The sequence below is a fragment of the Larus michahellis genome, chromosome 7, assembly GCF_964199755.1.
Source record: "Larus michahellis chromosome 7, bLarMic1.1, whole genome shotgun sequence".
Classification (NCBI taxonomy): domain Eukaryota; kingdom Metazoa; phylum Chordata; class Aves; order Charadriiformes; family Laridae; genus Larus; species Larus michahellis.
This window is the reverse complement of record NC_133902.1, coordinates 31,063,306-31,087,215: the sequence shown is the minus strand read 5'-3', so window position 1 is coordinate 31,087,215 and position 23,910 is coordinate 31,063,306. Positions and strand designations below refer to the sequence as shown.

Sequence of the window (23,910 nt, the reverse complement as noted above, 5' to 3'; positions counted from 1 at the left end):
CAAACATTTAATATCAATAACCTTCAAAGTTAAACACCAGTAAACCCGAGAAGAGAAAGAGCTAGAGGCCTGTGGGCACTCAGTCTGCCATGGAAAACAGTAGAGGATTTCCTGAAACACGATTGATACTTCACAGTACGCCAGCTGCTTCACAGAGCTCCTGGCAGCGCCCTTGTAGCTCCCACCACCAGTTATAGCCCTTCGCACCAACAGTCCCATCAGCGGACTCCAGCAAAAGTTGTCTTTGATCGAAGTATAACCTAGCTTACCTTTAGTGCTGACACTGATGTAGTTACATGTGTGCATCTGTGTCCGAGGTATCGCATGCTCAGGCCTGGTGGAAGGCTGTTTTCAACTCCATAGTTACGCAGGTATAGTGGGGGGGGGATCTATCAGTTATCTGACAAAGTTCCCCTCCAGAACAGCAGAGCAGACTTCTAGGACTGTCGAAGGCTTCAGTAGTCAACCCTAAAGGTGACTTCCCCAGGGACTGTTCTGCCCATACAGAAGCCAGCTTTTACAGGAGCTGGTGCTAGGCAGTGTGTCAGCATGCCTCTTCTGCTTGCTGTCAAAGCCTGCGCTGCTGCAACCCTTCCATACCTTTTCAGCAGCAGATGCCCTTGTGGCTATCTGCAGTGCCAGAAGATCAGCCCTCCAAGGCGTACTGTCCCCAGGCTCGGGCAGGACCAGCAGAGAGCTGGCAGAGCTGTCTGGTGCCACAAGCACTTGAGCACAGAGTTTGCAGATGAGCACCCCAGAATTTAAAGGCAGAGGGGGGGGAGGGTGAGGAATCAATGTCACAAAGCTTTTATACTGTCCACATAGAAGACTTTATTTATACTTCAAAATTAAAATAAGAAATAAGCTATGCAAAACATGAGAGAGATTCTAGCAAAGAGGTACAAGCCCCTAAGAACTTGGGGACTGCCTGTTCAACCAGCATTTCACTTCTGGCTCCATGTCTCTTCTCATTGCTGTTAGCTCGCCCACCTCGGCAGTGGGACGTTCTTCAGCAAGCCACTCTTTTTCTTCTTTGATCATCTTAGTCATTTCCTTGGCTTTGGCAGTTTTTCTTTTGCGGGGAGAGACACGGAGGAACTCTGTGTCCGTAAATGGGTCACCCCGCCTCAGTTTGCTGCAGAACCAAAAGGGTTAGGTTAAACCATCAAGGTATTTCTTGAATACGTGCATGATTTCAAGTTTCTGGAGTTTCTGATTTTACTGAAATGCTTCCACTATAAGATGACTGAGCAGTACAGTTCATTCTTTGTCCAGTACAGGAACAGCTGTACCAGTAGAGAGTACCTTCTGACGCAGTATAACCAACTCCTCACAGAAAGTTCAAACTCTGACACTTTTCAGGGAAAACACATTGTTGTTACACTATTGCATAATACTAAATCATCACTTTAGGAGTTAATTGGTTTTGTACAGCAGCCATCAGATGTACTGAATCTACAGTTTCTTAGGGAGAAGATGCAGCTACTTTTTTAAGTACTCGTATCTGCCAGAAAAAGCGAATACAGATACGGCCTGCTTACAGGGGAGAACCCTCCTCAAGACTAGCATTTCCTTCACTGAAGCCCAATTAAAATGGAAGTATTACTCAGTTGTTTTATAAAACTTTAGCTATCACAGAATGACAGCAAGTGAAATTAGGGTTTTCACTTAGCTGTCTTTATTTAGCCTGTATTTTATCCTCACACTTAATCCCTCATTAGCACTGGAGTACCACAGATGCAATCTGCTAAGAGGTGTGCTAATTTCAGTGAGGGCAATCACATCTTTGGTAGCTTGTTACCAGAAGCCTGCATGTGCATCTGTGCTAATGCAGAATTCTGGCTTAACCACACTGCAGTGGAAGAGGAAGGTCACAGAAACACAAAGCGTAAAAGGAATTTAAAGACAAACAAAGTCACAGAGGGTCCAGCCCTCGAGAGTGAGCACGTGAGAGCAGAGCAGGGGTTGCAGCATGGGAAGGAATAGTTTAAAAGCCCAACCTGTTGAGTTTCGGCTCTGTATAGCAAGTTGGATGCTGTCTCCGCCTAGATGAGCGTGTTGGCGCTTCTTCCAAGCTGGAGAAAGACACAGTCCTCATATTGGTCAAGTCCTGTAGTGGCTTGATCTCTGCAAAAGGAGACATTCACGTATGAGTTGATCAAAGTGTTTCCACCTCATTTCCAGATATCCTAAGAAATAGAGCTGCCAAATAGAGAAGGGCTGCATCACCAGGTTTCTCTGAACACTGCACAATCATGATTCCAACCATGTTCTCTCTAAACCCAGGGGAGCACTTATGTCCAAAAAGTCCCAGACCTGCTCCTCAGAAGTTAGCTCATGAATCAAATTAGGTTCCTCACTGAAAAAAGACACAGGTCACTAATACTGCTGGTATCATTGGGCCCTGATGTAGTAGAAAAATGATACAAAAATGATAGTTGATCGTTCCAGTGCCCAGGAGCTTACAGCCTGGAGAAGAAAGCAAGCTTATGGCACCCAAACAACCTACAAGACTTCCAGCAAGACACAGGACCCTGCCAGCGTTTACTGCAGCTTTCAAAGTGAAGTTGGCCAAGAGGGTGAGGGCAGGAGAAGAAAATTCCTCCCTCTCTACAAAGTGCAGCCCACTCTAGCTATAACCGGCCTGTTTGTCAACAGCTACAGGATGGAAAAACCCCACAAAACAACTCTCTTTACAGAGCATCCAATAACTGCAAGCTCCCAAAAAGGCTCAGCTTAACCATGATATTATCAGCCAAGGGATACACCCTCCAAACAGTTTTAAAAAACTAACCAAAAAAAACACAGCCAAGAAAATTTAGGTAGCTCCTGATGAATTTCCACTGAACACACCACCTAGAGGTATAAAGTCTGAATCCTTGCAGCACTAACCATTCTGGACCAAAAGTGTATCATATTCATCATATTCTGTGCCCCAATAATGCTGACACTGGTAAGCAGGGTCAGCATCAAGCTATACTTTTCAACTGCTTGAGTAATTGATTTTCTAAATTGACCAGCATGCCCTGAAGATAACAAGAGTGGTAAAATGGGACTCACAGCACAAGCTGCTGGTCTTTTCCCAATATTCACACATGAACAAGTGACCAGAAATTCTTACAGGAATGCTGATAAAGTAGAAGCAAATACAGCCACAGAAATGACTGGCCAGCACAAGCGGAAGCATAAATGGTATATTGGACACTGATCTTTAACTCTTGAAAAAAAGAGAGGAGGGGAAGAAAAATACAAGCATTTGCTGCATGGATTTTGCCACTTTTGTCCAAAGAAAGGTTCCCTCCCCCAGCCAACCACCTACCAGGTTCCTGTGAAGGTGGGCTCCGAGAACTTGACTCAACCTCTTTTCTTTCCCCAGATATTTCCATTGCAGTCTTTTCTTTCAGTATCAGGGAGCTTTCCAGCCAAACAGAGGATTTCTCTGGCATTCTGTTGCCCTCAGTACTTAAGCTCTTGGAAACTGGTACATCTGTAAGCCTAGAGCTGACAGGCAAAGCTGCAGAACAAGTCACTGAGGAGGATTCAAGACTGTATGAAGTGTCCGTAAGATTATTTCTAAGAGATATCTCAGCTATCTGCTCCTCCAGGAAGGCATCTGCCTCAGAGAGCAGATCTGTAATGCAGGAAAACTTCCCCCTCAGGACAGGTTGCTTGGATGCAAGTTCTGCTGAACCTCCAATGAGAGCCTTGGCACCATCACTTTGTCTGGCCAGGGAATCACTCTCTGGAGGACTAGAGGTGTTCCTCTTCCTCTGACGCTTCGGTTTGGGATAAGCCTCTTTTTTTGAGATACTCATGTTGTCAACTTTATCTTGCCCCTTTTCTTGAAGGGCTCCTGCCAGTTTTTTACTGCTCTGAGCAGCTACTGTCCTCTGAACTCTGGGTATTTTGCAAGGTTTGCTCCCAGGAACAGGCCCGGGAGGTACAGTTTCACCCCCTTCAAAATCTGTCTGGACACATTCCATGTTTCCTGCAAGATCCAAAGGACGGATAACATAAGTTTTCCTGCTGTGTTTAAAATTACTTGGTGAACCCTTTGCGCTCTCCTTAGCTACACCTTGAACATCTATACATGGCCCAAAAACATCAACAACTTTTCTCTGATCACTACAATTGCTTTTCCTGACAGTCGTCTTCCTGTTTGTCCGTCTTCTTTTGGGCTGTTCTTCAGCTTTGGCCTCTGGTATTTTCACACTGCTTGGCAGATTCTCCTCCTCAGTATCATCTATTTGCCTAATTACTCTAGTCTTTCTGTTGATTTTCTGTCTGATGCTCTTAGTGTTCATGCCTGAGTCCTCTTGCAAAGCACAGGCACTTGAGGTCTCTTTCCTCAAAAGTGAATTTTGTAGACTGGAATCATCTGAGGGAATTTTGTGACTTGAGAAGGTACGAACTGGGCTTTTTGACATGCTCTCCGTGCTTTGGATTGCAAAGAAAACTTCCTTCTTAACCTGTTGCAGTAAGTCACCACTTCCAAGACTGTGCAGCTCTGCTGGATTCACCACATATGCTCTTCCGAGATCTTGGACTTCATCAGGAGAGCAGGAACGTTGATCCACATCAGAGCCTGTGTTCTTCCTGTTGAAAGCCCCCACACAAGCCTTCTGCCTCATCTCAGAAACTTCAGGCTCACTAGAACATGTTGCAACTTCTGGCTTAAGAAGCTTCTTTGCGTTTGGAGCACTCTCTTCATCTTGAAGTAGATCAGGACTACTTTCTGCATTGTTTTTAATTGCAATTGTTTTCTTTTTTCCTGTGCTTGCTTTTTTAACAGTTGTTTTCTCACCAGTTTTACAACTACCTTTGCTTTTAATCTTTACAGGAACAAACTCAGGGACTCGGCTACAACTGGAGTCTGTTTCAACACCACACACAGTTTCTTTACCCTGCGGCTTATCACAGAAAATGTCTTTACCCAAACATTTTCTATCAGGAATAACAGTGGTTTGAGCAGATGAAATCAAAGAGCTGGGAGATTTCAGCTGTGGCTCTGTGTTTCTCTTGCTGGAGCTGCTGCTGTCCTTTGTGATACTCCACCGATCAGTTTGAGTGGAACTGACACGTGGCAAGATATCCGCACCAGAAGATGGAGTGCTTGTTGCAAACAGCGTAGAACGCTTTCTCCTCTGAGTAACATGCCCTTGTGAGAGACGATCAAAGAAATGTTTTGCCATCTCATTGTCCTCATATGAAAGGGGATGACTTTCCCAGGCAAGCTCTGGCAAATTGTTGGGATTTTGTTGGGTTGCACACAAGGCTGCTGCTGGAAAGACAAAATTCATTCCTAAGACTGTGACATGCAGCAGGCAAATGCCAGCTTCCCAATACGACTAAAAGCCATGCCCCACACGCTGCCACAAATCCAGAGCATAGAAAAAGCATGATTTCATCTCTACAGGGGCTCCCCAAACTTATTATATAATAGAATTGCTCAGTTGTCTCCCCTCAGAACAGAAAGGCAGCCCACAGCAAGATCCCTTAACCAGCCCTAATATTTAGGAATGCATCTGTATAAGAGTTACTATTTGTATGGGAAATCCACAAGGAACAGAAGATGTGCATCTAGTCAGATTCTGCACCTTCAGACATTTCTGAAAATCTTATGTAAGCTCAGTGCCTATTACTCAGAAACTGATCTTGAGCTATTGCAAACATGCCAAATATCCCCACCAGGACATCCCATTCTGGGATATACGTAATTCTGGCAACTGAAGCATGCAGTTCCTAACAGTAATTAGGAGCTGCTGGAGTGATGGTTAGAAGCTAACTGGCACTGAACTCATTCACTCTGAACACAGACACACAAAGTCATACCAGAAGAACAGCAGAAGATGCAAATTTACCTCCAAAGATGTCAGAGTCAAGAAAAGCCTCTTGTGCTTTCATTGCTTCAGTCGGCTTCTTCCCATTCTCTTCCTGGTGGGACTGAGGCTTCACAGCAGGCTGTGGTGGCAAAGTGTCTTTGGAGGCAACAGGCACAGTTTCCACTGGCTCATTAGAAGCAGGTCTCTGAAAACCTAGTGAGGCTGTCTGTGCTGCTGTGGAGATGCCACCTTGCTGTTCTGCACCACAAAGCTTAGAAACAGGCACCCTCATTGGCATCCCTGCAGCCCTGGTGAGAATGAATAACAGCAATGGAGCATGTTCCACACCTGTGACAGGCCCCAGAATCCAACAGAGTAGCTACAGTCTTCACCTCCATAAAAAGTTGCTAAAATACATTTCTGAAGGGTTCAAGTGCTGAAGGACAAACACTGCCCAGCCAGGACAGATTTCCCATTTTTGTGCAAGCACAACTCATAAGGAAAGCACACCACTATGGACACAGAAGCAGGAGAAAAATAACACAACAAGGAAGTAAGGCCTCTCAGTGCAAAGGTTCTGACCAGAGGTTCACCTCACTGTAGAACACCAATGCAGCTACTTAAAGGTATGTGTGTGGGCAGCTCCAAGGGTTCCCCTCTGTTCAACGGAGAGACTAGATAAAGGAGAAAGAGAGCTTCAAATATATTTTAAGAGATCCAGCTCTGAACTTCCTTCCAAAACACAAGCTTACACCATAAAAGCAGATGTCTATAAAGCATCTATATATAACAAATGTCAAAGCAGACAGCTATGGCACTCGCTCAAGGAAATCTTGCAGTGCTCACCAGCTACAAAGGAAGAACTACCTAAACGTGCTTGCAAACAAAGGAGAAGGACCAGTTTATGCATAGACTTGGCATTAGGACAAGTAAGACAAGGAGTGGCAGCAGAAAGACACAGAGCAAAGGAAAACATCAAGCAGTGGTGGTTTAGAGAAAACATCTCATGTAAAAAAGTTAACTGGGCACACACATAAAACACAAAAGAAAGTTTAGCATAGAGAAATCCAGGACAAGCTTGGTGATACCTGACATTTTAAGGCTCACCTCACAAGCTGGCCACCTGCAATATCATAGGCCCAGCTATCTTCACTCATGGTGCTCTTCTGGCCATTGGACAAGGATGCAGAACTTGTACGGAACTGGAAAACAGAGAAAGAGAAGGGTGGTTTATCCCTTGTGCAGCCTCCTGCACAGAAACAGCAACAGCTCAGTTTCACCCTGGAAAGTATGACAAATACTGCCGGTGACCTTCTCCCATTTAAAATGGCACAAATTATGGAATAAATTGCAGCAGAATCAGATTCTGTCTCCACAGGCTTAAGGATGAAGTTAACTAGTTCAGATGATCTGAGACTAGGAAGCAGGAATATTTTCCCATCCACCTGTGAGACAGGACATATGGAAAGTGTCCTATTCCCTATCCCAAGGTCCCATGGCAACACTTTAAAAAAGAAATTAAAAAGAAATCACATAGCAGAAGAGCCTACTGGCCAATACAGCCAATGACCCACAGGATGGCAGTTTAAAACTGTAGCCTTTCCTACAGAAGTTACCCTGGAAGACATTAACAACAAGCTAAAAACAGGCATGCAGCCAGCACAATTCAAGCAACACATAGCAAAAGACAAACACAGCTCCCTTCCCAGAGCAGCATGCTCACACTTCCCATGGTTTACCTCAGACAGTCGGGCCACCTTAACTGCAGACATAAGGTTTTCAAGTTCTTTCAAGATGTTATTCTATGTTGAGGTAATAGAGAGAGAAATCATAAAGGCATTACATCGAAACATCTATTCTATCAAGGATGCTGGTAGCCAAAACAAGGCACGTTCGAGGGAGGGGAGGGGAGCTAATGAACAGTGACATTTTTCATATGCAGAGAGTATGGACAATCAGTGACAGCTCACTCCTCCCAAGGTTGGGACGCGAGTGATGCATACCTCACCCACCACCCCTCCCCATGCCAGCAACACTGTTAGTGCCATACCAGGAAGGAGAGCTTGTGTCGCAGCACAGCGTTCTGGAAGTGGCATTGCTCCACCTCCTTCTGTAAGATGGTCTTCTCCTGGGTGAGCCGCTGTGCATTGGCTTTCTCCGCATTGAGGGCCAGGGCCAGTGCTTTATTGTTGTGTTTTAGGGAGACTTTAATAGTGGAGGAATTGTCTGTAAGTGATAGAGAAGCATCGAACAGAATCAGCATGCAAGGTCTCATCCATGCCTCTTCCCTCATCATACTTCTTCCTCTTCCCAGAATAGCCTCCCCCAGGCTCAGATCTCTACAGCTCAATAACCCCCACAAAAAGACAGCAGTATAATTCCTTCCAGCAATAGAAGTCTCCAGAGAACAGCAGGAAAAACCTTCCGTAATAACCTGCAACACTTCAGACAGACACCCTCTCCATCTTCAGTGGGTCATGCTCAGTCAGCAAGCTACTGCTTTAATTCTTAATGAAAGATGGCGTGGTTCGGGTGCTGAGTTTAGAAAGATATGTTTCTGACTTTGAAAGAGTCACCTATAGCTCTGAGTCCTCATGTCCGTCCAAAAAGAGGGAGAAAAACCTACTGTCCTTTGTAGTAACCCTTGAGCAGAATTAGATCCACGTTTCCCAATTTCAAAACAAATCAATAAAAGTAACAGAAACATCTAGCTTTTTCAAGGTAGTCCAAATTATCTTGTGCACTATTGTTGCATTATTGCCTCCATAAGGATAAATCACAGTTGGGCTACCTTCCGCACAGGATTGCATATACACTAGAATACCTTCCACACCTCTTATTTTTGCTGTTTGGACCCTGAGGACTCAGTTACCCAGACACAGCCATCTAATGCCATCTGAGATGCTGCTGCTGAGCAGCCTGTGATGCCCCCAGCTGCTGCTCCAAAGGCTCTGCGTTAAACCTGCCAGTCACAGATACCTCATACGCCTTTGGTCACTTCAAGAGGGAGCTGACATTCATCTGCAGGGTACTAGATTCACCAGAAGCCCAGAGGCAGAGAAGCAGCTCTTAAATGTAAGCTCTGGGTAAGAGACAGCCACCCACCACCACGACCACAGCCAAAGGCAGTTATGAGCTGATGTAGCTGCCAGCCTCTGCACACGCTGCAAGGTAAAATACACTCACTGATGATTTTCGTTTTGATTTTTGATGCAAGCGAGGCATTCAGCTTCGCAGTCTTCAAGGCGCCGTTTTTCTTCTCCCGCATCCGCTCTCTTACACCGCTCAGGCTGAAGAAGGATGTTTCCAAAGCCTCCCGAGACGCCATAGCTGCACAGACACACCGAGGAGGGTCAGCACCCGCGTCCTGCCCTTCAGCAAGCACTCGCCGGCCAAGACTTACGCCCTCCCCAAGAAGCCCCTCGCCCCGCCGATCCCCGCAGAGGGACGAGCCCGCAGACACACGGCGCCTCGCCCCGGGCGGCTCCCGGCCAGGGCGGCCGCCCCGGGCCGTTACAGCCCCTCTACCGCCTCCCTCACGCCAGCAGCCCCTCAGCGCCCGCGGGGAGCAGGGCGGGCCGACTCCCCGCCTCACCTGCGTGCGGGGCAGCAGCCTTGGCACCCTCCGGCGCAGCGAGCCCTACGGGACGGTGACCAGCTGCCCCTCGCCGCGGCCGGAGAAGGTAGGCGAGCGGGAGCGGAAGCCCTAGCCCTACCCGCCGGGAGATTTTTGAATGTAAGCGGGACGGCGGACAGCCCGCCCCTCGCCCCGCCCCGCGGGATGGCAGCCGGGGGAGCGGCTGTTTCCTTCCGCCCGCTGCTCTGCCGGGGAAAGCAGGGGGAAGACGGGAAGCGGATAAACTCTCCATCCCCGCTGCCGGTTGTGGCGGAGCGGGGACGTTACTTCCCCCATCCCTCGGGGCGCGCGCGGGCCTGCGTGTGTGGAGAGCCTGCGGCACCCGCGCGTTCGCGGCAGGCTGCGCCGCCATGTCAGGCCGGGCCGGCCCGGGCCGCTGCAGCTGAGGGGGAGCTCTCCGCCCTCACCGGGAAAGAGCACCCCGAAATGCCGCCTTCTCAGCCCCGCCGCACCGCCGCCCTCCTGGCTGGAAGCGTCTGTCTTTGAGGCCGTGTTCGTGAGGCGCCAGCGCCGGCCCTGGGCAGCACTGCTGCCACGTTGCTCTGGGCACGCAGAGCTAAAATGCTCCTGAAACGCCTCAGAAAAGCCCGAGGGTTGTTCTAAATGACAAATCTCACCCAAAAGTTAGGGTTGGTTTGTCCGTAGAATCCAGCACTTGGGTTCCAGCTTTCAGTTGTGAAAAGATGACATTTTACAGTCTATTAAAAGGAATTTTTTTCTTAAGTAATCTACATTTCAGTCCAAGTTAATGCATTGCTTTCCAGACGCCTTTGAATTTGTCCTCAGAAAGTTGACATTGCATGTGCAGGTGTGACGGTGTTAAAAATTTTAAGGAAATGACATGTAAGGAAAAAGCATCCACATAGTTTGCAGAGCAGCAATTTACAGTGAAGGCGCAGAGGGAATTTGCAATACAAACAAGGCTGGCAAAAACACTTCTGCTGCAGGCATGCGAATGGTAGCCCTTTGCAAGAATACTAAATCCTACTCCTGTTACTATTTTATGTGGTAGTTGTTAATGCATTAGTTGATAAGCATTAAATCATGCAAATTATTAAATAAGTTTATTCCTTGCACCTTAAATTAAGTAGCAGACTGACAAAGCACCCTCCATACCAGCCCTGAAAATCAGACCTGCAGTGGATAATGATGCTGTAGATAGACAGACAGACACACAGACCTGCCTGTTGCTTTATTTCTTGCTCTAGGGAACCTGTGGCTGGCATTAAACGTGCTATGGTGCAGGGAAAAGACTTAAGCATCCTTCTCCAATACATATTCTGTGCTCCATGCATGACAAATTCCACACTTTGAGGGGCCTAAACTTGCTCTTACTAAGTTTACTAAGTTACTTTACTAAGTTTATTAAGTACACTGGTTAGCAAATTAAATTAGCAGTGGACAGCTTAAAATCAGAGACCCTTTTCCACACAGCCCTATTTAAACAGTGGAAATCTTTGCCAGGTGATATTGCAGGTGTCAGTTACTCAGGTTTCAAGAAGTGATTGGACAAGTTTGTGGAAGTAAAAAACAATCAAGGGCTATTGACTGCCAGGACAACACTTTTTGCTCAAGAAAGTCCTGAGCTGCAAATCAGTGGAGAATGGAGAAATACACTGAGAAAGTTTGATGCCTACTGGTGCAGCTCTTCTTCAGGCATCCACTAGTAGCTTCCATTTTTTTTCCCCAGGAAGAGCACAAACACAGTGCCTCCCTGCTACCTGCCTTGCAATGGTACAGAGGCATTTCTTGCTTTTGGGAAAACATCATGGGTCAGTTCATCTCAGGGCTAGGGACCAGCCTCATTTTAGGAAAGTCCCTTTCTTCATCAGGGTATCACACTTGCCACATAATAGAAAAGGTGTTGGGTTAGCAGGACTTTGGGCAGCCCTGGCACAGCTATGTTCACTTTGTGGTGGTCACTTTTCACACTTGCCTGGCGATACCAGCAGGTAAGCCCTGCGTAGGTGTAACTGGAGGAAAGGCAGGCATAGATCTGTGTTTTTCAAAGCAGAGCAAACAAGCAGCAGCTTTTACTGGAGACACAGAGTTGCCATGCTGCCTGCCAGGCAGGTGCCCTCAAAAATCAAATCGAACTTGATTACAAGCCCCGCAGCAGGAATAAAAGGTGGGGAAGAGCTAAGCTTGGAGCTCCTTTTGCCATACAATTAATGAGAATGGCCATAAGCATCTAATGCTGCTAGGAGGAGCTGTTCCCAAACTCCAGCCAATTAAACCAGAGGCAATCACATAGTTCACAAAGGCAAAAAGACACATTCCTGCCTAACTGCAGAATCAAACGATTCTCTGTGAAACAGTCAATGGAAAGAAAAATTAAGGCGGGTCAAACAAAGGGAGGGCAGAATCAATAACACGAAGGCCAAAAACTTGTGGAGTTTATGCATCAGTACTCTGTTCTCTGCAGATTTTGTCCAGTGGGACTCCAGCCAAGCTGAGTAATAGACAACTGTTGGTCTGCAGTGTCAGACCTGACTGCGTATGTAGCAGTAGAGATGTCACAGCTCAGAACTTGCTGTGTGTCAATGAGAGGGATCAGGGAGGTACAGAGTTCCTCCCTTGCCATGCAGTCAGTGCAGCTGCTGTTTGTAAGGGGTCTTCTAGTTCATGTAGCAGCATCTCATGCTCTTTGATGCATGAGTGCCCAGCAGACAACTCCTTGAGGATGTAAGCAGTGTGCTCTCTATTCCATACAAGTCCTGTGCCCATCTTCCCTAGGACTGCTGGGATGGATCAGTAGTACTTAGTCTGAGGAAAGATTACAGAATCAGACCTCCCCTCAATGAGCAGAACAAGCTCCTGTGAAGCATCTTTCAGTCTCTTGGCTGTACAGTGAAATCCGTCTCTGAGTCCCCAGACCTTAAATACTTCATTCATATTTGTACTTATTCCTATATTTTGGAGCCTTTGGGGAAGACAGCAGTGTGGTTTGAGGGAAGCTAAGATTAGCAGTAATGCAGAAAACTAACAGCTTTCCTACTTAGGAGGTGTCTGTGAGAAATCCTGCAGCAGATTCCTAGCCCTGAATCATAGCAAATTTAGCCCCTATCTTGCGCTATCTTTAGAGTCACCTATTACATTTCTTATGTACTGGATTGCTTAGAACCGGTTGTAATTTGGAGTTCTTTTTTCTTGCCTTAAGGGGAGATTATGTTGGCATCAGACTACAAGAAAACTAATTTGATCCAAGAAGACAAAGGCAGACCACCTTTCTAGATGACGTGATAATCACCAGACTTCTTACTTCCTATCCTCTTTAACTGCAGGGCTACTGAGAACTCTGAAGGGTGGCTCTTTGGTACAGCTAAATAACCTGTTCCTATAATGATCAATAAATGCCCATTACTGAAACGAACACCTAAAGAGATTGGCTGTGAATAGGATTGAGGTGTAATACAATAATTCAAGATAATTCAGATAATTCAAGGTTTTGCTGATTTTTCAACAAGACAAAACTCATCCACAGAGGACATTTGATAAAATTCAAGTCAACTAACCAAAGGGAATTCTTCACCAACTAAAACTGCCTGTGCGTTACAAAACATCTTTCAGCTGAGCTGAGAAAGTCTTCCTGGGTGTGTTTAAAACTGGTTCACCCCACAACTGATATCCAGTGTAGTTGAAACAATACTGGGCTCCAGCTCACATTTCCCTGCATTTCTTTGGTCTTTCTATCATCCCCCAGTCAAGCAATTATAGTAAAACAAAACACGTAAGGTTTTTCTGTCCTTCCAGACCCATTACAACTTAGCCTTCATTAAGCTAAGTGACTTGGATGCTCAGAGTGCACTGACAAGAGAGAAAATGTGAGTATTGCAGAGCTAAGGCCCTGCCCTTGCAGTGGGTTACACCACTGTGAAAATGGAGTAAAAGCCATCTAGTGAGTTGAGCCAAGAATTACTTTTTGCATTTATAACACGAGACTAATAATCCTCTTGTTCAAAGCACCATACAGGAATTTTGCAGCTTACAACCAATACGTGTATGCCAGCCTAATTGAGAGAGAAGCTATGATACTATCTTCATATGCTGGAATATTAATGGTAAGAGGGCAAGATAGCAAGCAGTATCTTTTATTCTATGGCATCTGTCTAGAAACACTCCCTGTACCCTGAATGTCTTTGTTCATTGAAAGCACAGTATACAGACAGTGCAAACATTACAAATCAATTTAATTTTTATCAGGTAGTCGTTAAGTTTTGCTCATCCTTCGAAAACAAAATAGGCAGTTTCAGGAGGTGGTCCTATGCGTGTCTATAGGTTATTTACCTTGTCTCACTCAAGTGCAAAATGGTGAGCAAGTTTCAGGACCAGATCTCAACAGATTTGAGTTAGCAGCATAAAATAATACTAGGAGTTCACGTGAAAGCTGTTTCAGAGATCAAAGAAAGGGGATGTGAGCTGGGTTTTATACATTAACTTTAAAGAATGCTACTTCTGAAAGCTGAACCTCTCTCTTTACCTATCTTCACAGAATAACATTCCTGTTGAAAAGATCTTTGAGGTTTACAGCATGAAGCCCACAGCAACACACTGAGAGAGCTCTGCAAACGTGAGTGATTTGTTGGTTTTTCAGCATCTCTGATAGGGGTCTGAGTGAAGATTTCTCTTACCTGCAATGGCCTGTTCCAGCTTGTAGTGCATTGGGCTGGAATTCTGGGACTGTGATCTGCACATGGGTTATTTCTCTTCTTGCTCACAGTAAACACTGTTGAACTATTCCCTTCTCATATCTGCCATTACAGCTTAGAGCCTTGTGGATGACAAGGTGTACAGCCTCCATGGGCAGCTGTTGTTATCCACGGGGTACTTCAGTCCTGCCGCTGGTCTTGAGGGTGTGTGTCAAAGCTGCAGTGTGGCACATTTCTTAATTGCTTGCAGATCTTATTGTGGGGGGGTCTGTTATAGCTACTGTTTATTCCAGTTCTCCCGTACTAATAAAGGAAGGGACTTCATTCTATGGAAAGCAATCACTACTGTTAGATCAGCAGTGGTTGAGGATATGTGGACGATAGCTGGCAACATCCTACAATAAACTGTCATGTATCTCCTTGTTACAGCATAATATAAGCATTCAGGCAGCGTTCAAGACCGCAGGCTAGATATGACAGTGTGAATTTTATCTGAAGTTAGTGCTTTCCTTTGGGATTGTCATCTGTCTGCTAAAGATGTACTCTCTCTGTGCCCAGCCTTCTTCCCCAGTCCACTCAGGTTTCAAAGTAGAAATCATCAGGGGACAATACCTACCCTTTGCTAGCTCCCGGCCTCTGGTGCTGCCTTGCACTGCTTGGCCTCGCTGAGGAGCTAAATTTGCTTTGCTGGGTAGTTATTGTGAATCCTGATTTAGGATCCTGCCAACTACACCAATCTGTCACAAATGGTTGATTTAGATCACTTACAGGTGTTAGCAAAAGTGGGTTTAATATGATGTTGTAAAAGTGCAACTTAAAAAAGTTTGATAGCAAAGCTCACTCTATTACTGTACATCACAGTCATTTGAACAATGATTCAAAACTACCAAGACACAAATCAAAGTTACCATACTAGAAGGTTATGTGTGATATCAGTTGCTTACCAAAGATCTGCTGTTGGTAAAAGATCTCTCTGCCTCGAGGAGCAACCTTGAGAGGCATCCCAGCTCAAGGGGAGATCACCGCTATGCAGCCACACTGCCTAGCAGGGAGAGCTCAAAGAAGGCTCACTTAGGCTGTCATATTTATGGAATAAAGTAGTTGGCTCGTAGTGAAATCACATGTTGTGGGAACAGTATGCATGAGACTCCTTGTACCCACAACTTTCTTTATTCCTTGATAAACGAGTCGTGGAAAAACCACCTGATATTCTTGTGTTAATTGCATGATTGGTTGATTGGTGTTCTAAGCTCATATGCATCGATGCTCACTGTGTCACTCTGCTCCTTTATGGGTTTTCAGAGAACAGATTGGAACTATGAGTTCTTGCCCTGGGTATGGCTCAGGCCTTTACCTCCTTTGGAGCCTGAACCAAACTACTGCTAGTTTGGTTAAAGGTTCGAATGCATCCATCACAGTAGTATACCCTGTGAGCAGTTGTATAAACAAGTAAAACTCTCCCTGCACAGCCCACCTCTTTGCTACAGTTTTTCTGTCCTCCTCTTTTGTATGGACTCTGCAGATCTTTCATGGTCTCCTTGACTCATTCTTATTCCCTTGTAAGCTGATAAATCTTCCAGCTAAGAAAGTGTGCTTTAGGTCTGAGATAAGGCATTCATCAGAGAAACCAAAGATGTGAAATCTGGCTAGGGACCTTAACCCTGCAAGACAGAGACTTCCTTCCATACTTCCATGTTTTTTTGGTAAGCTATTGTATGCTGTTTAGCAGAGTGTGACAACACTGCAGGTCTTAATCTGGGGTCATGTTTAGGCAGGTTCATAAAATCAGTGCTGTATTTATAGAAGCCAACTCTCAGAAGGATACTCTGACTCTTGCATAGGCATTATATGTCACTTGTTCAAGGAGATTCAGCATCTACATCCTAGGAATACTTCCTGGATCCCAGAAAAGGATCATAGATGGCACCTGCCAGAGAACCTTCAATGCTCCCTTTATTGCAGTGTGAAAAAGAAGAGAAGAAGAAAGTAGCACTAAGCCAATTTTTACTTGCAGTGCATTGCAGTCGTATGGAAGGTGGACACACAGATTAAACAGAACAAACCAGGAACTCCATGCCTGCAAGGTCATCTGTGTTACCTGTGCACTTGCAGGGAAAATATGCTCTAGAGTCTGGAAGTACCTTTGTGCCAAATCATACAAAGGTAACAGAAAACTTGCACAAGGTTTTACAATTCAATTATTGCAGAGATAAGAGGTAACATTACCCTGATTTGCAGATTAGATTAGACTATCTGATTTTGGGCAAATCATTTAATCTCTCTCCTAGTCTGGGCGGCACAGTCTGGGTCATTATTTGCAGTTAAAAGGCCTCCAGAGAGAAGGAGGCTATGTTTCCCTGGGCACAGTGCTCTGACAACATGGCTTGCTGTCAGCCCATACACCTGTTGGTGTTGAGTTGTTTGAGTCTATTCAGCTCTCAAGACAGGCAGCAGAGTGTGTGCCTGCTGCTTCCCTTCATCTGAGATTTCTAAGAGTGTATTTACATAAGCAAAGGAATCCAACGCTGTTTAAGACCTTCCAGACAAGTGACATCCCCACTCCTTGGGAATGAAACCTCCCTGTGGAATGATCCATCAGGTTTTAGGGAGCTTGTAAGACCTGAGCAGTTTTAGACATCAGGACAACTTCTGCATCCCCAGTTCAAATACCTTTTTATTTATAGAAAGGTATTTTGCATAAACTACAGGGTTTACTGCTGTCATGCAAGTTCACACATGGGTGCTGTGTTAGGTGTAAATGACAGTTTAGGCAGCAAAGGCTGCAGTGGTGACCTATATGGGAGGAGACCACGAACTGCCCTGTTCCAGTCAACTCAGAAATCCATGTAAGCAGTTAGGGATGAGCTAAAACTTCAGCCAGAGGAGCACATGGCACCTCTACTCACTAAAACATATTTAAGAAAGAGCAACAGCTGCTAGGGAAGGAGACATGAGGACACATGTAAGGAGACGTGCAGGGTGACTGTCAAGAGAGACATGCTCTTGGAAGGAGGCATCCCTCTATGCCATGGCCTGCAGGGACAGAAGTGCAGAGGAAAATAAGTACAGGGAAGTGCCAGACAGAAACCATTCACACACGAGCCAAACCTCCTTTGTTGCCCATCACCTCACAGAAGGTATTTGGACAGACTGAATGTAACCATGAAAAAACAAGGGAAGTTGAGACTAGGCAGGGGAGGAAAGGTGCTTATTATTTTTAACCTCTAGAGTTTGAACTCTTGATGCTTCCCTCATTACACCACCACTGGGATCAGAAACCTCTAGCAGCATAATGCCTACTTCTAAAATCCCTGCTCCGTATTATTAGTCTAAGAAGTTACGCATTGCACACTAGAATATTTGAATGTTGTGCTCCTGGGTTTAGAGGTTTATGAAGGCTTTCTATTGGCATGCCTCTTTGCGGCTTAAATGCCTGGCTGCCCACTGACTTCATGGTTTCCTTCTGGCCTGCACACTGGTGTGGGACTTTGCCAACCCAAGCAAACAAAGTGGTAGTGCAGAGATACATAAAAGCAGTTTGTCTTCAGTAGCAGGGAGATAGTTTTGTTCTTCAAAAGGCAGAAGGGGCTTGTTTGGCTCTGATGTACTGTTCCTCTATTGGACCTCTGCCGAAAATTATCCCCAGGATACCAGAAAAAGAAACTGTGTTTGGTCCATGCAAAACTAGATACAACAGACAAATGTAACTGAACAACTATATGGATACAAAAAAAAAAAATGCCTTCAGTAGACAAAAAGGAGATACTCCAGCTTTACTGATCAGATCTCATCTTGGCCCTGCAGAGTTTTCACCAGTTAAAACTCTTTAATCCTATCCTGTCCTGACAATAATACCTACACTTAAGTCCCAGTCTAAAAGTGGTATCCCATTCCCAACATACTTAAAAGGTTTTCAGCGTTGCTAGCTTGCAGAATCTGCCCCACCTTGCAGAATCTGCCCCAAACTTTTTGATGTCTTCTGCCCTTTAGGGCTGAGAGAGTCCACCAACAAAGAGGTACCAGTTCAGTGGTACCAATGACTCCTAGCTTTGGCCATAGCAATGGTAAGCTATTGGCCCCTTCTCCCACCAGCCTACTGCCTAGTGTGCTATGAGCAATAAAGTGGAAGGAATCTCCCGCTGCATAAAGACATAGTGCATTTTGATCCTATAATATGCGTGCCTTTTAAAAAAAGGTTACATTTTAAACTTGAGTCATTTGCCCCTTTTGCTTTTGCCCCATTAGTAATAGCAAACTAGCTCCAGCCTTCTCTCTTTGAACATAGCAAAAACTATTCACCTCTACCTTGCAGTGCACCAGGGAGAAGCAAGAAAAGGGCAGTCCAGCTACTCATGACCACACTAAGATGTAACCCAGCTCCTGGGCCTTTGGCATACTGCTTTATAGAGGAGCATTCCCACCAGTGTGCTGTAATTACCTCTAATGCGGAGTGGGGAAAGAGGCTATGCAGGTCCGAGGAGATATAGCCTGCTTCACAAGAGCCCTGCCTGTGTTCAGAGCAAGTTTCTCTAGCAGCTCATCTTCAGCCATACAAGTGTAATTGCCCTTTAAAAAATAGAGGAAGTAGGAATTGTAGTCAGACTATAATAGATGGTTCGCATGTAATTCACAGTGTTCCTGATGCACTTAATTTTTATCTCAGTCGTGCTTACCGTAATATTAATGACGGACTGCCACCCGGTGTCCAGAAAGCGCTAGAGCTACACTCCAGCTCACAGTTACATGCATCAGAACAGCCCTGGCCATAACCTCTCTTAGTTGAATTTTCCCATGTCAAGAAATAGAAGTGCCACCAGATGCCATGTAGGGGCATTTCACAATATCTAGGTTTGAAGGAAGGATCTTTCCCTCTGCTCCTGGGTAAGTGGGTGGATCAGCTCTCCCTCCTTTTGCTGTGAACATTACGCTGTATATTTTTGCTGTCATGCTCCTTATGGGCAGGAATCCTTTTCTCTAGGAATTTCCAACCCAGGATATTTTTAGATATCTGCATTTTGAGTGCACACCGTACACTGCAGAGGAGTGTAAAGAAGTTTTCCAGCTACTCGTAGCGTTTCCCATTTCGCATGGTGTTTTGGTTTTTTTGCCTTTTTTTTTTTGGGGTGGGCAGTGGTTTTTTTAGCTTTGATTTATATTCTGATGTTATGCAAGCAGAGACAAAGAAAGAACAGAAACAGTCTTTCTGTTCGTCTCATGTTACTCTGCATTTGCCTAGATCCTGTCCCTAGTGGACTCAGGGTACTTCCTTGATGGTCATGAGGTAGCAAAGTTACAAAATTTTCTGAAGAGGAAGATAAGCCATTGTTATCAGGATCTCCAGCTTCTATTTCAGCCAACAACAGTGCTTACTTTTAATCATGGGCTTAAGATCATTCCCACCGTGATAAAGGAACAGAAATGCTTTGCTGAATTTGGAAACCAGGGGTAATTTATTTTGCAAACCCCTAATTAGTTTAAGAGGTTAAATATACTGTTTTCATTTACAGTAACTCTTGGACCACAGTTTATGCCTCCTTAAAAGTCCTAGACTGAAAGAGCTGGAATCCACCCCATCTCAAAATTCAATTTCTGTGTATCTCAGGTTTGCTTATCTTCCCCTGCTCCCATTTCCCACCAAAGTAAAATGGTGGAGATATCCTATTATCCTGTTTCGAAGCCTTGACTTAGATATCCTTGAAAACGAAACACTAGCTTTGCCAAGATATATAGATACTTAGGGAGCGCAAGTCACAGCCTAGTGTGATTTACGATCCAGAAGATTTCTAATTCACGAGAATGGACGTCCTAGCCTGAGATGGATGTAATGGTTGCTATCCTGACTGCCTGCTGCTTCTCAGAGTTTCCTGCCCCATTGTGCAGACATTTCAGGAGCTGCCATGTGAACAGCTGCGCAGACACAGGCTGCCTGCCAGGATATTATGGCAGACCATAATCCCTAGGCTGCAGCAGTACATGCAGGGCTATAAAATGCAGCAGTTCAGCTACTGTGTGGACAACTGAAATGTCTAGGCAGCAGGGATGGGCACTTCAAGAAGCTGGGTGGGCCCAGCAGCCAGGAGAAAAACTGCCAGCAAAGCTGTACTCATTTATCCATCAGGACCTCTGAAGCACCTATCTTCCTTTCCGCTGACCACAAGAGTATGCCCATTTGGCTTGGCACATAGTTTCTGCAGACATACTAATCTATAAATTGTCCTTCCAGGACCACTGGATTCAACCTTTCAAGCTATCCCTGCGTCCATTTGCCACGCTGACTGCCCCTGGCGCTGCAGAGTGTGCCTGGAACCAAAGTGAGCAGATTTCACCCCAGCTCCCACCACAAGGCCAGGGCAGGAGGACATGGGGCAGCAGCAACTGGCCCAGCAGAGCCACCAGTTACAGCCTGCTGAGCTCCAACAGCTGCGCGTGGAAAGGATAGCGTAAATCTTGGCCTGTGCCTGTTCTCCTGCAGGGGAGGAGGTACATGTGTTTTCTCATTGTAGCCTAGAAATAGTATCTAGCTCAGACTCCTGAAGTTCACACAATTGCAAAAGGAGCGTTTTCCTCAAGTTAAGGTAAACAATAAGATTGCACGTTTCTAGTAGAATCGTCCTTCATATCTGACAATCACTTGTTTGTTCTTAAGCTTGGACTAGTACTAGGACTTTTGCAAAGGTCAGTTACGCTACTGGCCAGTAAAAAAGCCACCCCCCTTCCCTGCTTCTTCTCCAAGTGCTGCAAAAATGAGAGTAACTTCAGGAGCATTAGAGAATTTGAAGCTGAGACCCCTTACCTTCCTGTATTGCAACTGATCCCATGCAGTAGGTCTGTAAACTAGCCTGGTGGCACTCTGTAAGCCCAAGATAATGCAAGGCTCTTTCTTCCTCCCAAGGCATCATGTACCAGACGGCAGCAGCATATCAAAAGACCAACCCTTTTTCAGCAAGGGAGATAAAAAGGACAGCAAGTAACTGGACTCACTGACCAGAGGAAAGCAACAGATTGACAAAGTATGTCGGAAGAATTCACACAAGCCAGTAAAACTGTTTTTGCCATACTACCACTGAACATCACAACTAGAGCATCACTTCAGGCCACTCAGAGCCCAAAAAGCCTCTCTTGTCTGCTCTTCTCAGCACTCTTTTAGCATGAGATGTTTCATAGTAGCATTAATATACAATATAGTGTCAATCCTAAATTGGACTATGATAGCAACTAACATACCGTGGCAGGAGGTGTCACTCATGTGCTGGAAAGTCAACTCCAGGAATGTTCAATGTATGCATGGAAGGCACTCTTCTGGCTAATATCCCTGCAGAACACATTCACTACTATCACTTTTAGGTTAAAAAAACCCAAACAGTTGAATACTATTTTTTAAAAAAATAACAAAAACCTGACCCCATAAAGAACCCAGTAATATCAGATTAGTCTAGTGTGTACAGGAATTAGGGTCTGGTTTTCTATTTGTCCATGATTTGTTAAACCCTATTGTTTGCTGCAGCTTCACTGAGCAGGAAAGCTAAGAAAACATTCCAGCAGCAGGGCTGGATTTGACCAAGTAGAGTAAAGGGGCTCCCCCACAGCCCTGAGTTCAATGCACATCACATGTCACACAGCAGGAGGGAAGCTGATCTGCCATGCAGTCCCCATCTCTCCTGATGGATTCAGCCCTGCATGCTGTGCTTACGCTTATTAACATTTGCATCCTGCAGGGAGCTACAGAAGCAAAACAAGGAATCTCTCCAGAGAAGCCTGGAAGAGATTCAAAAGCAAGAAACCAAAGACATAACAAAGACACAGACTTCATGTACCTCACTTAGCTGTAGGTGAGCTAACTGATGTCTTCTACCTTAGCTTTGTAATACATTTGCGACTTGTTTTATGGGGCGTTTCTTGTTTTAAATCTTGGCAGTCATTCCTTCCTTCCCACCCCTCATATTTTGTATCCAAGACTCTGACATTCCCTCCTCGTCCCTTAGCCACCTCTCTTCTGCTTCCCTGCCAGTGGGTTGGGAGGTTACATTTTCGCAGTGCATCCGTAGTGCTTCTCAACCCACCATGCTACTTTTACAGAGCCAAAAGAGGATGCAACACTTCAGAGGTAGGGAGTACACACTTCCCCTTGTCCACAGCACTGTGCAACTCCCACACATGATCCAGAGTGGGTCAGGAATGAGCTTCCCTGCATGTGACATGAGGGTTGTACCTCTCCGGATGATCCCATTTTCTTCAGCTCTCCCCTTTAACCATCCTGCTTTCTTATTTCCTTAAATGACTCAGCTAAAGAAAAAGCCTCTCCCTGCAGTGCCGGTGTAGAACTGAAACCCTGTCTTCCATTCTCCATTTGTAGGTCTCTAAGGGTTCGCCTCTGTTATGTCCGTGGTGTGCTGCCCAAGAACACTCCCCATTTCCTAGATGGGCTATTGCAATCCTCATCTTTGTACTAACTCTACCTGGAGATAAGAGTTGGGTGTACATGGTTCTCTTCCACATCCCTCTCTTCCTCTGTCTGGAAGCCCAGGCACACATCATGGGATGTTTCTATAGGACTCTTTCTACTTAATTCTATAGACGTTTCAGTGCTCAATGGGGTAGTAGAAATGTTCACTGCCAAGAGGTGTGTTTAACACTAGCTGCAAGGGCAGAAAGACTCCAACAGAGTTCTTTACTTACAAAAATGATAGAAATGAAGATTCCCAGCTACTTCTAGCCAGGGCACAGACACCCATCCAAACTATGGTCACATATGGTACAGTGGCATTAACCCATGCCTTGGAGATGGTCCTGTACCCCAATGCAAAATATCTGCTAAAGATAAAAATAATAAACACTTGTGAAGCAAAACTGTTTTTCTTCTTCTGCCCGCTGATTCTCAGTCACTAAGCCTATTTATGGAGATGCCAAAAGACAGCACTACACAGGAAAGCCTGGGAATGGTTAAACTTAATCAGGAATTCAAAGGGTCTTTTAGAAGTCCTCATGGACTCAAAGCTTGCTTTCAACTCACCTGGTTCACAGCCTTTTTTTTTTTTTAAATATCACAAATTTCCTGTTAAAATCGGTCTACAATAAAATGTAGTTGCTGTAAACACCTGTTCTTTCAATTCTGAGCTGTCCATGGGGAAAGACCTAACCAACTTGGTATATTCAGAAATTACAGATTAACTGGTGAGTTTTTGTGCTGATATTAATGGGGCTTCTTGGCCATACCATGCATCCCCCCACTTTCCTTTTAAGCCATGTGAGACAAAATTAAAGACCTAAGGGAGTCAGATGAGAAGGCAAGAGAGGACTTAAGATCAACATCACCCTCCCTTACACAGGAACTCTGTAGCCATGAATTTCTGCAGCACCAGCTGTTTTGGCCTGGTTAGTTCACTCCGTGGGAAGCAGAATTTCTGGAATGCATTATCCAGTCCCATTTAGCAGTTCCTACCTCTCCTCCATCGCCTGTGTTCACTGTTGGGACAGGCCTGCCCCGTCACATTCAGCATAGGCTCATTCCTGGAGTCCAGAGCATCCATCAGCTTGTAAACAAAGGCTTCTGTTCTTGCAAACAAATTCATTAGAGCAGTGGGCAGCAGTCAGTGCCAGGACCTGAGCAAATTTCATTCCAACTCAAACAGCATCAGTCTGACCCCTTGAAAGCCAAAGCAGAGAGAAATTGTACTTTGAAATGAGGTCATTACAAGAGGGCAGGAGGGGATATTGCTGCTGAGCACATGAGTAGGAGAACAATGGCAAGGGGGGGGTTAAGATTAAACAGCTAGAGAGAGAGATTAACATCTCATGACTGATT

General features: G+C 45.3%; 2 protein-coding genes across 3 annotated transcripts; one reads left to right on the top strand and one right to left on the bottom strand.

Annotated features, from left to right (window-relative positions):
* Positions 1 to 812: 812 nt before the first annotated feature.
* On the bottom strand, positions 813 to 9,510 carry LOC141746399 (uncharacterized). 2 transcript variants are annotated; one of them, XM_074594791.1, is made up of 9 exons: positions 9,418 to 9,510; positions 9,009 to 9,152; positions 7,873 to 8,048; positions 7,562 to 7,624; positions 6,930 to 7,024; positions 5,862 to 6,130; positions 3,320 to 5,281; positions 2,001 to 2,127; positions 813 to 1,135 (listed from the first exon to the last, which is right to left on the bottom strand). In XM_074594791.1, exons 2-9 carry the CDS (start codon positions 9,148 to 9,150, stop codon positions 910 to 912), a joined length of 3,060 nt encoding a protein of 1,019 aa, XP_074450892.1. In that variant the 5' UTR covers positions 9,151 to 9,152; positions 9,418 to 9,510; the 3' UTR covers positions 813 to 909. The 2 variants fall into 2 exon arrangements, with proteins under 2 accessions (XP_074450892.1, XP_074450893.1); XM_074594792.1 differs by having other exon boundaries at positions 824 to 1,135; positions 3,320 to 5,278.
* A 1,717-nt stretch (positions 9,511 to 11,227) lies between these two features.
* Positions 11,228 to 21,931, top strand: C7H2orf80 (chromosome 7 C2orf80 homolog). Its single transcript, XM_074593514.1, is given in 9 exon segments — positions 11,228 to 11,292; positions 12,620 to 12,698; positions 13,213 to 13,283; positions 13,433 to 13,520; positions 13,952 to 14,029; positions 20,332 to 20,419; positions 21,001 to 21,057; positions 21,060 to 21,118; positions 21,824 to 21,931. Coding segments are annotated over 9 exon segments (693 nt in total).
* Positions 21,932 to 23,910: the final 1,979 nt, after the last annotated feature.

Coding starts and splice junctions, on each gene's coding strand:
- LOC141746399 (XM_074594791.1), bottom strand. CDS start 9,150: ATGGCGTCTCGGGAGGCTTTGGAAACATCCTTCTTCAGCCTGAGCGGT. Junction 8,049..9,008: donor AATCAAAACGAAAATCATCA/GTGAGTGTATTT, acceptor TATCACTTACAG/ACAATTCCTCCACTATTAAA. Junction 7,625..7,872: donor GACACAAGCTCTCCTTCCTG/GTATGGCACTAA, acceptor ACCTCAACATAG/AATAACATCTTGAAAGAACT.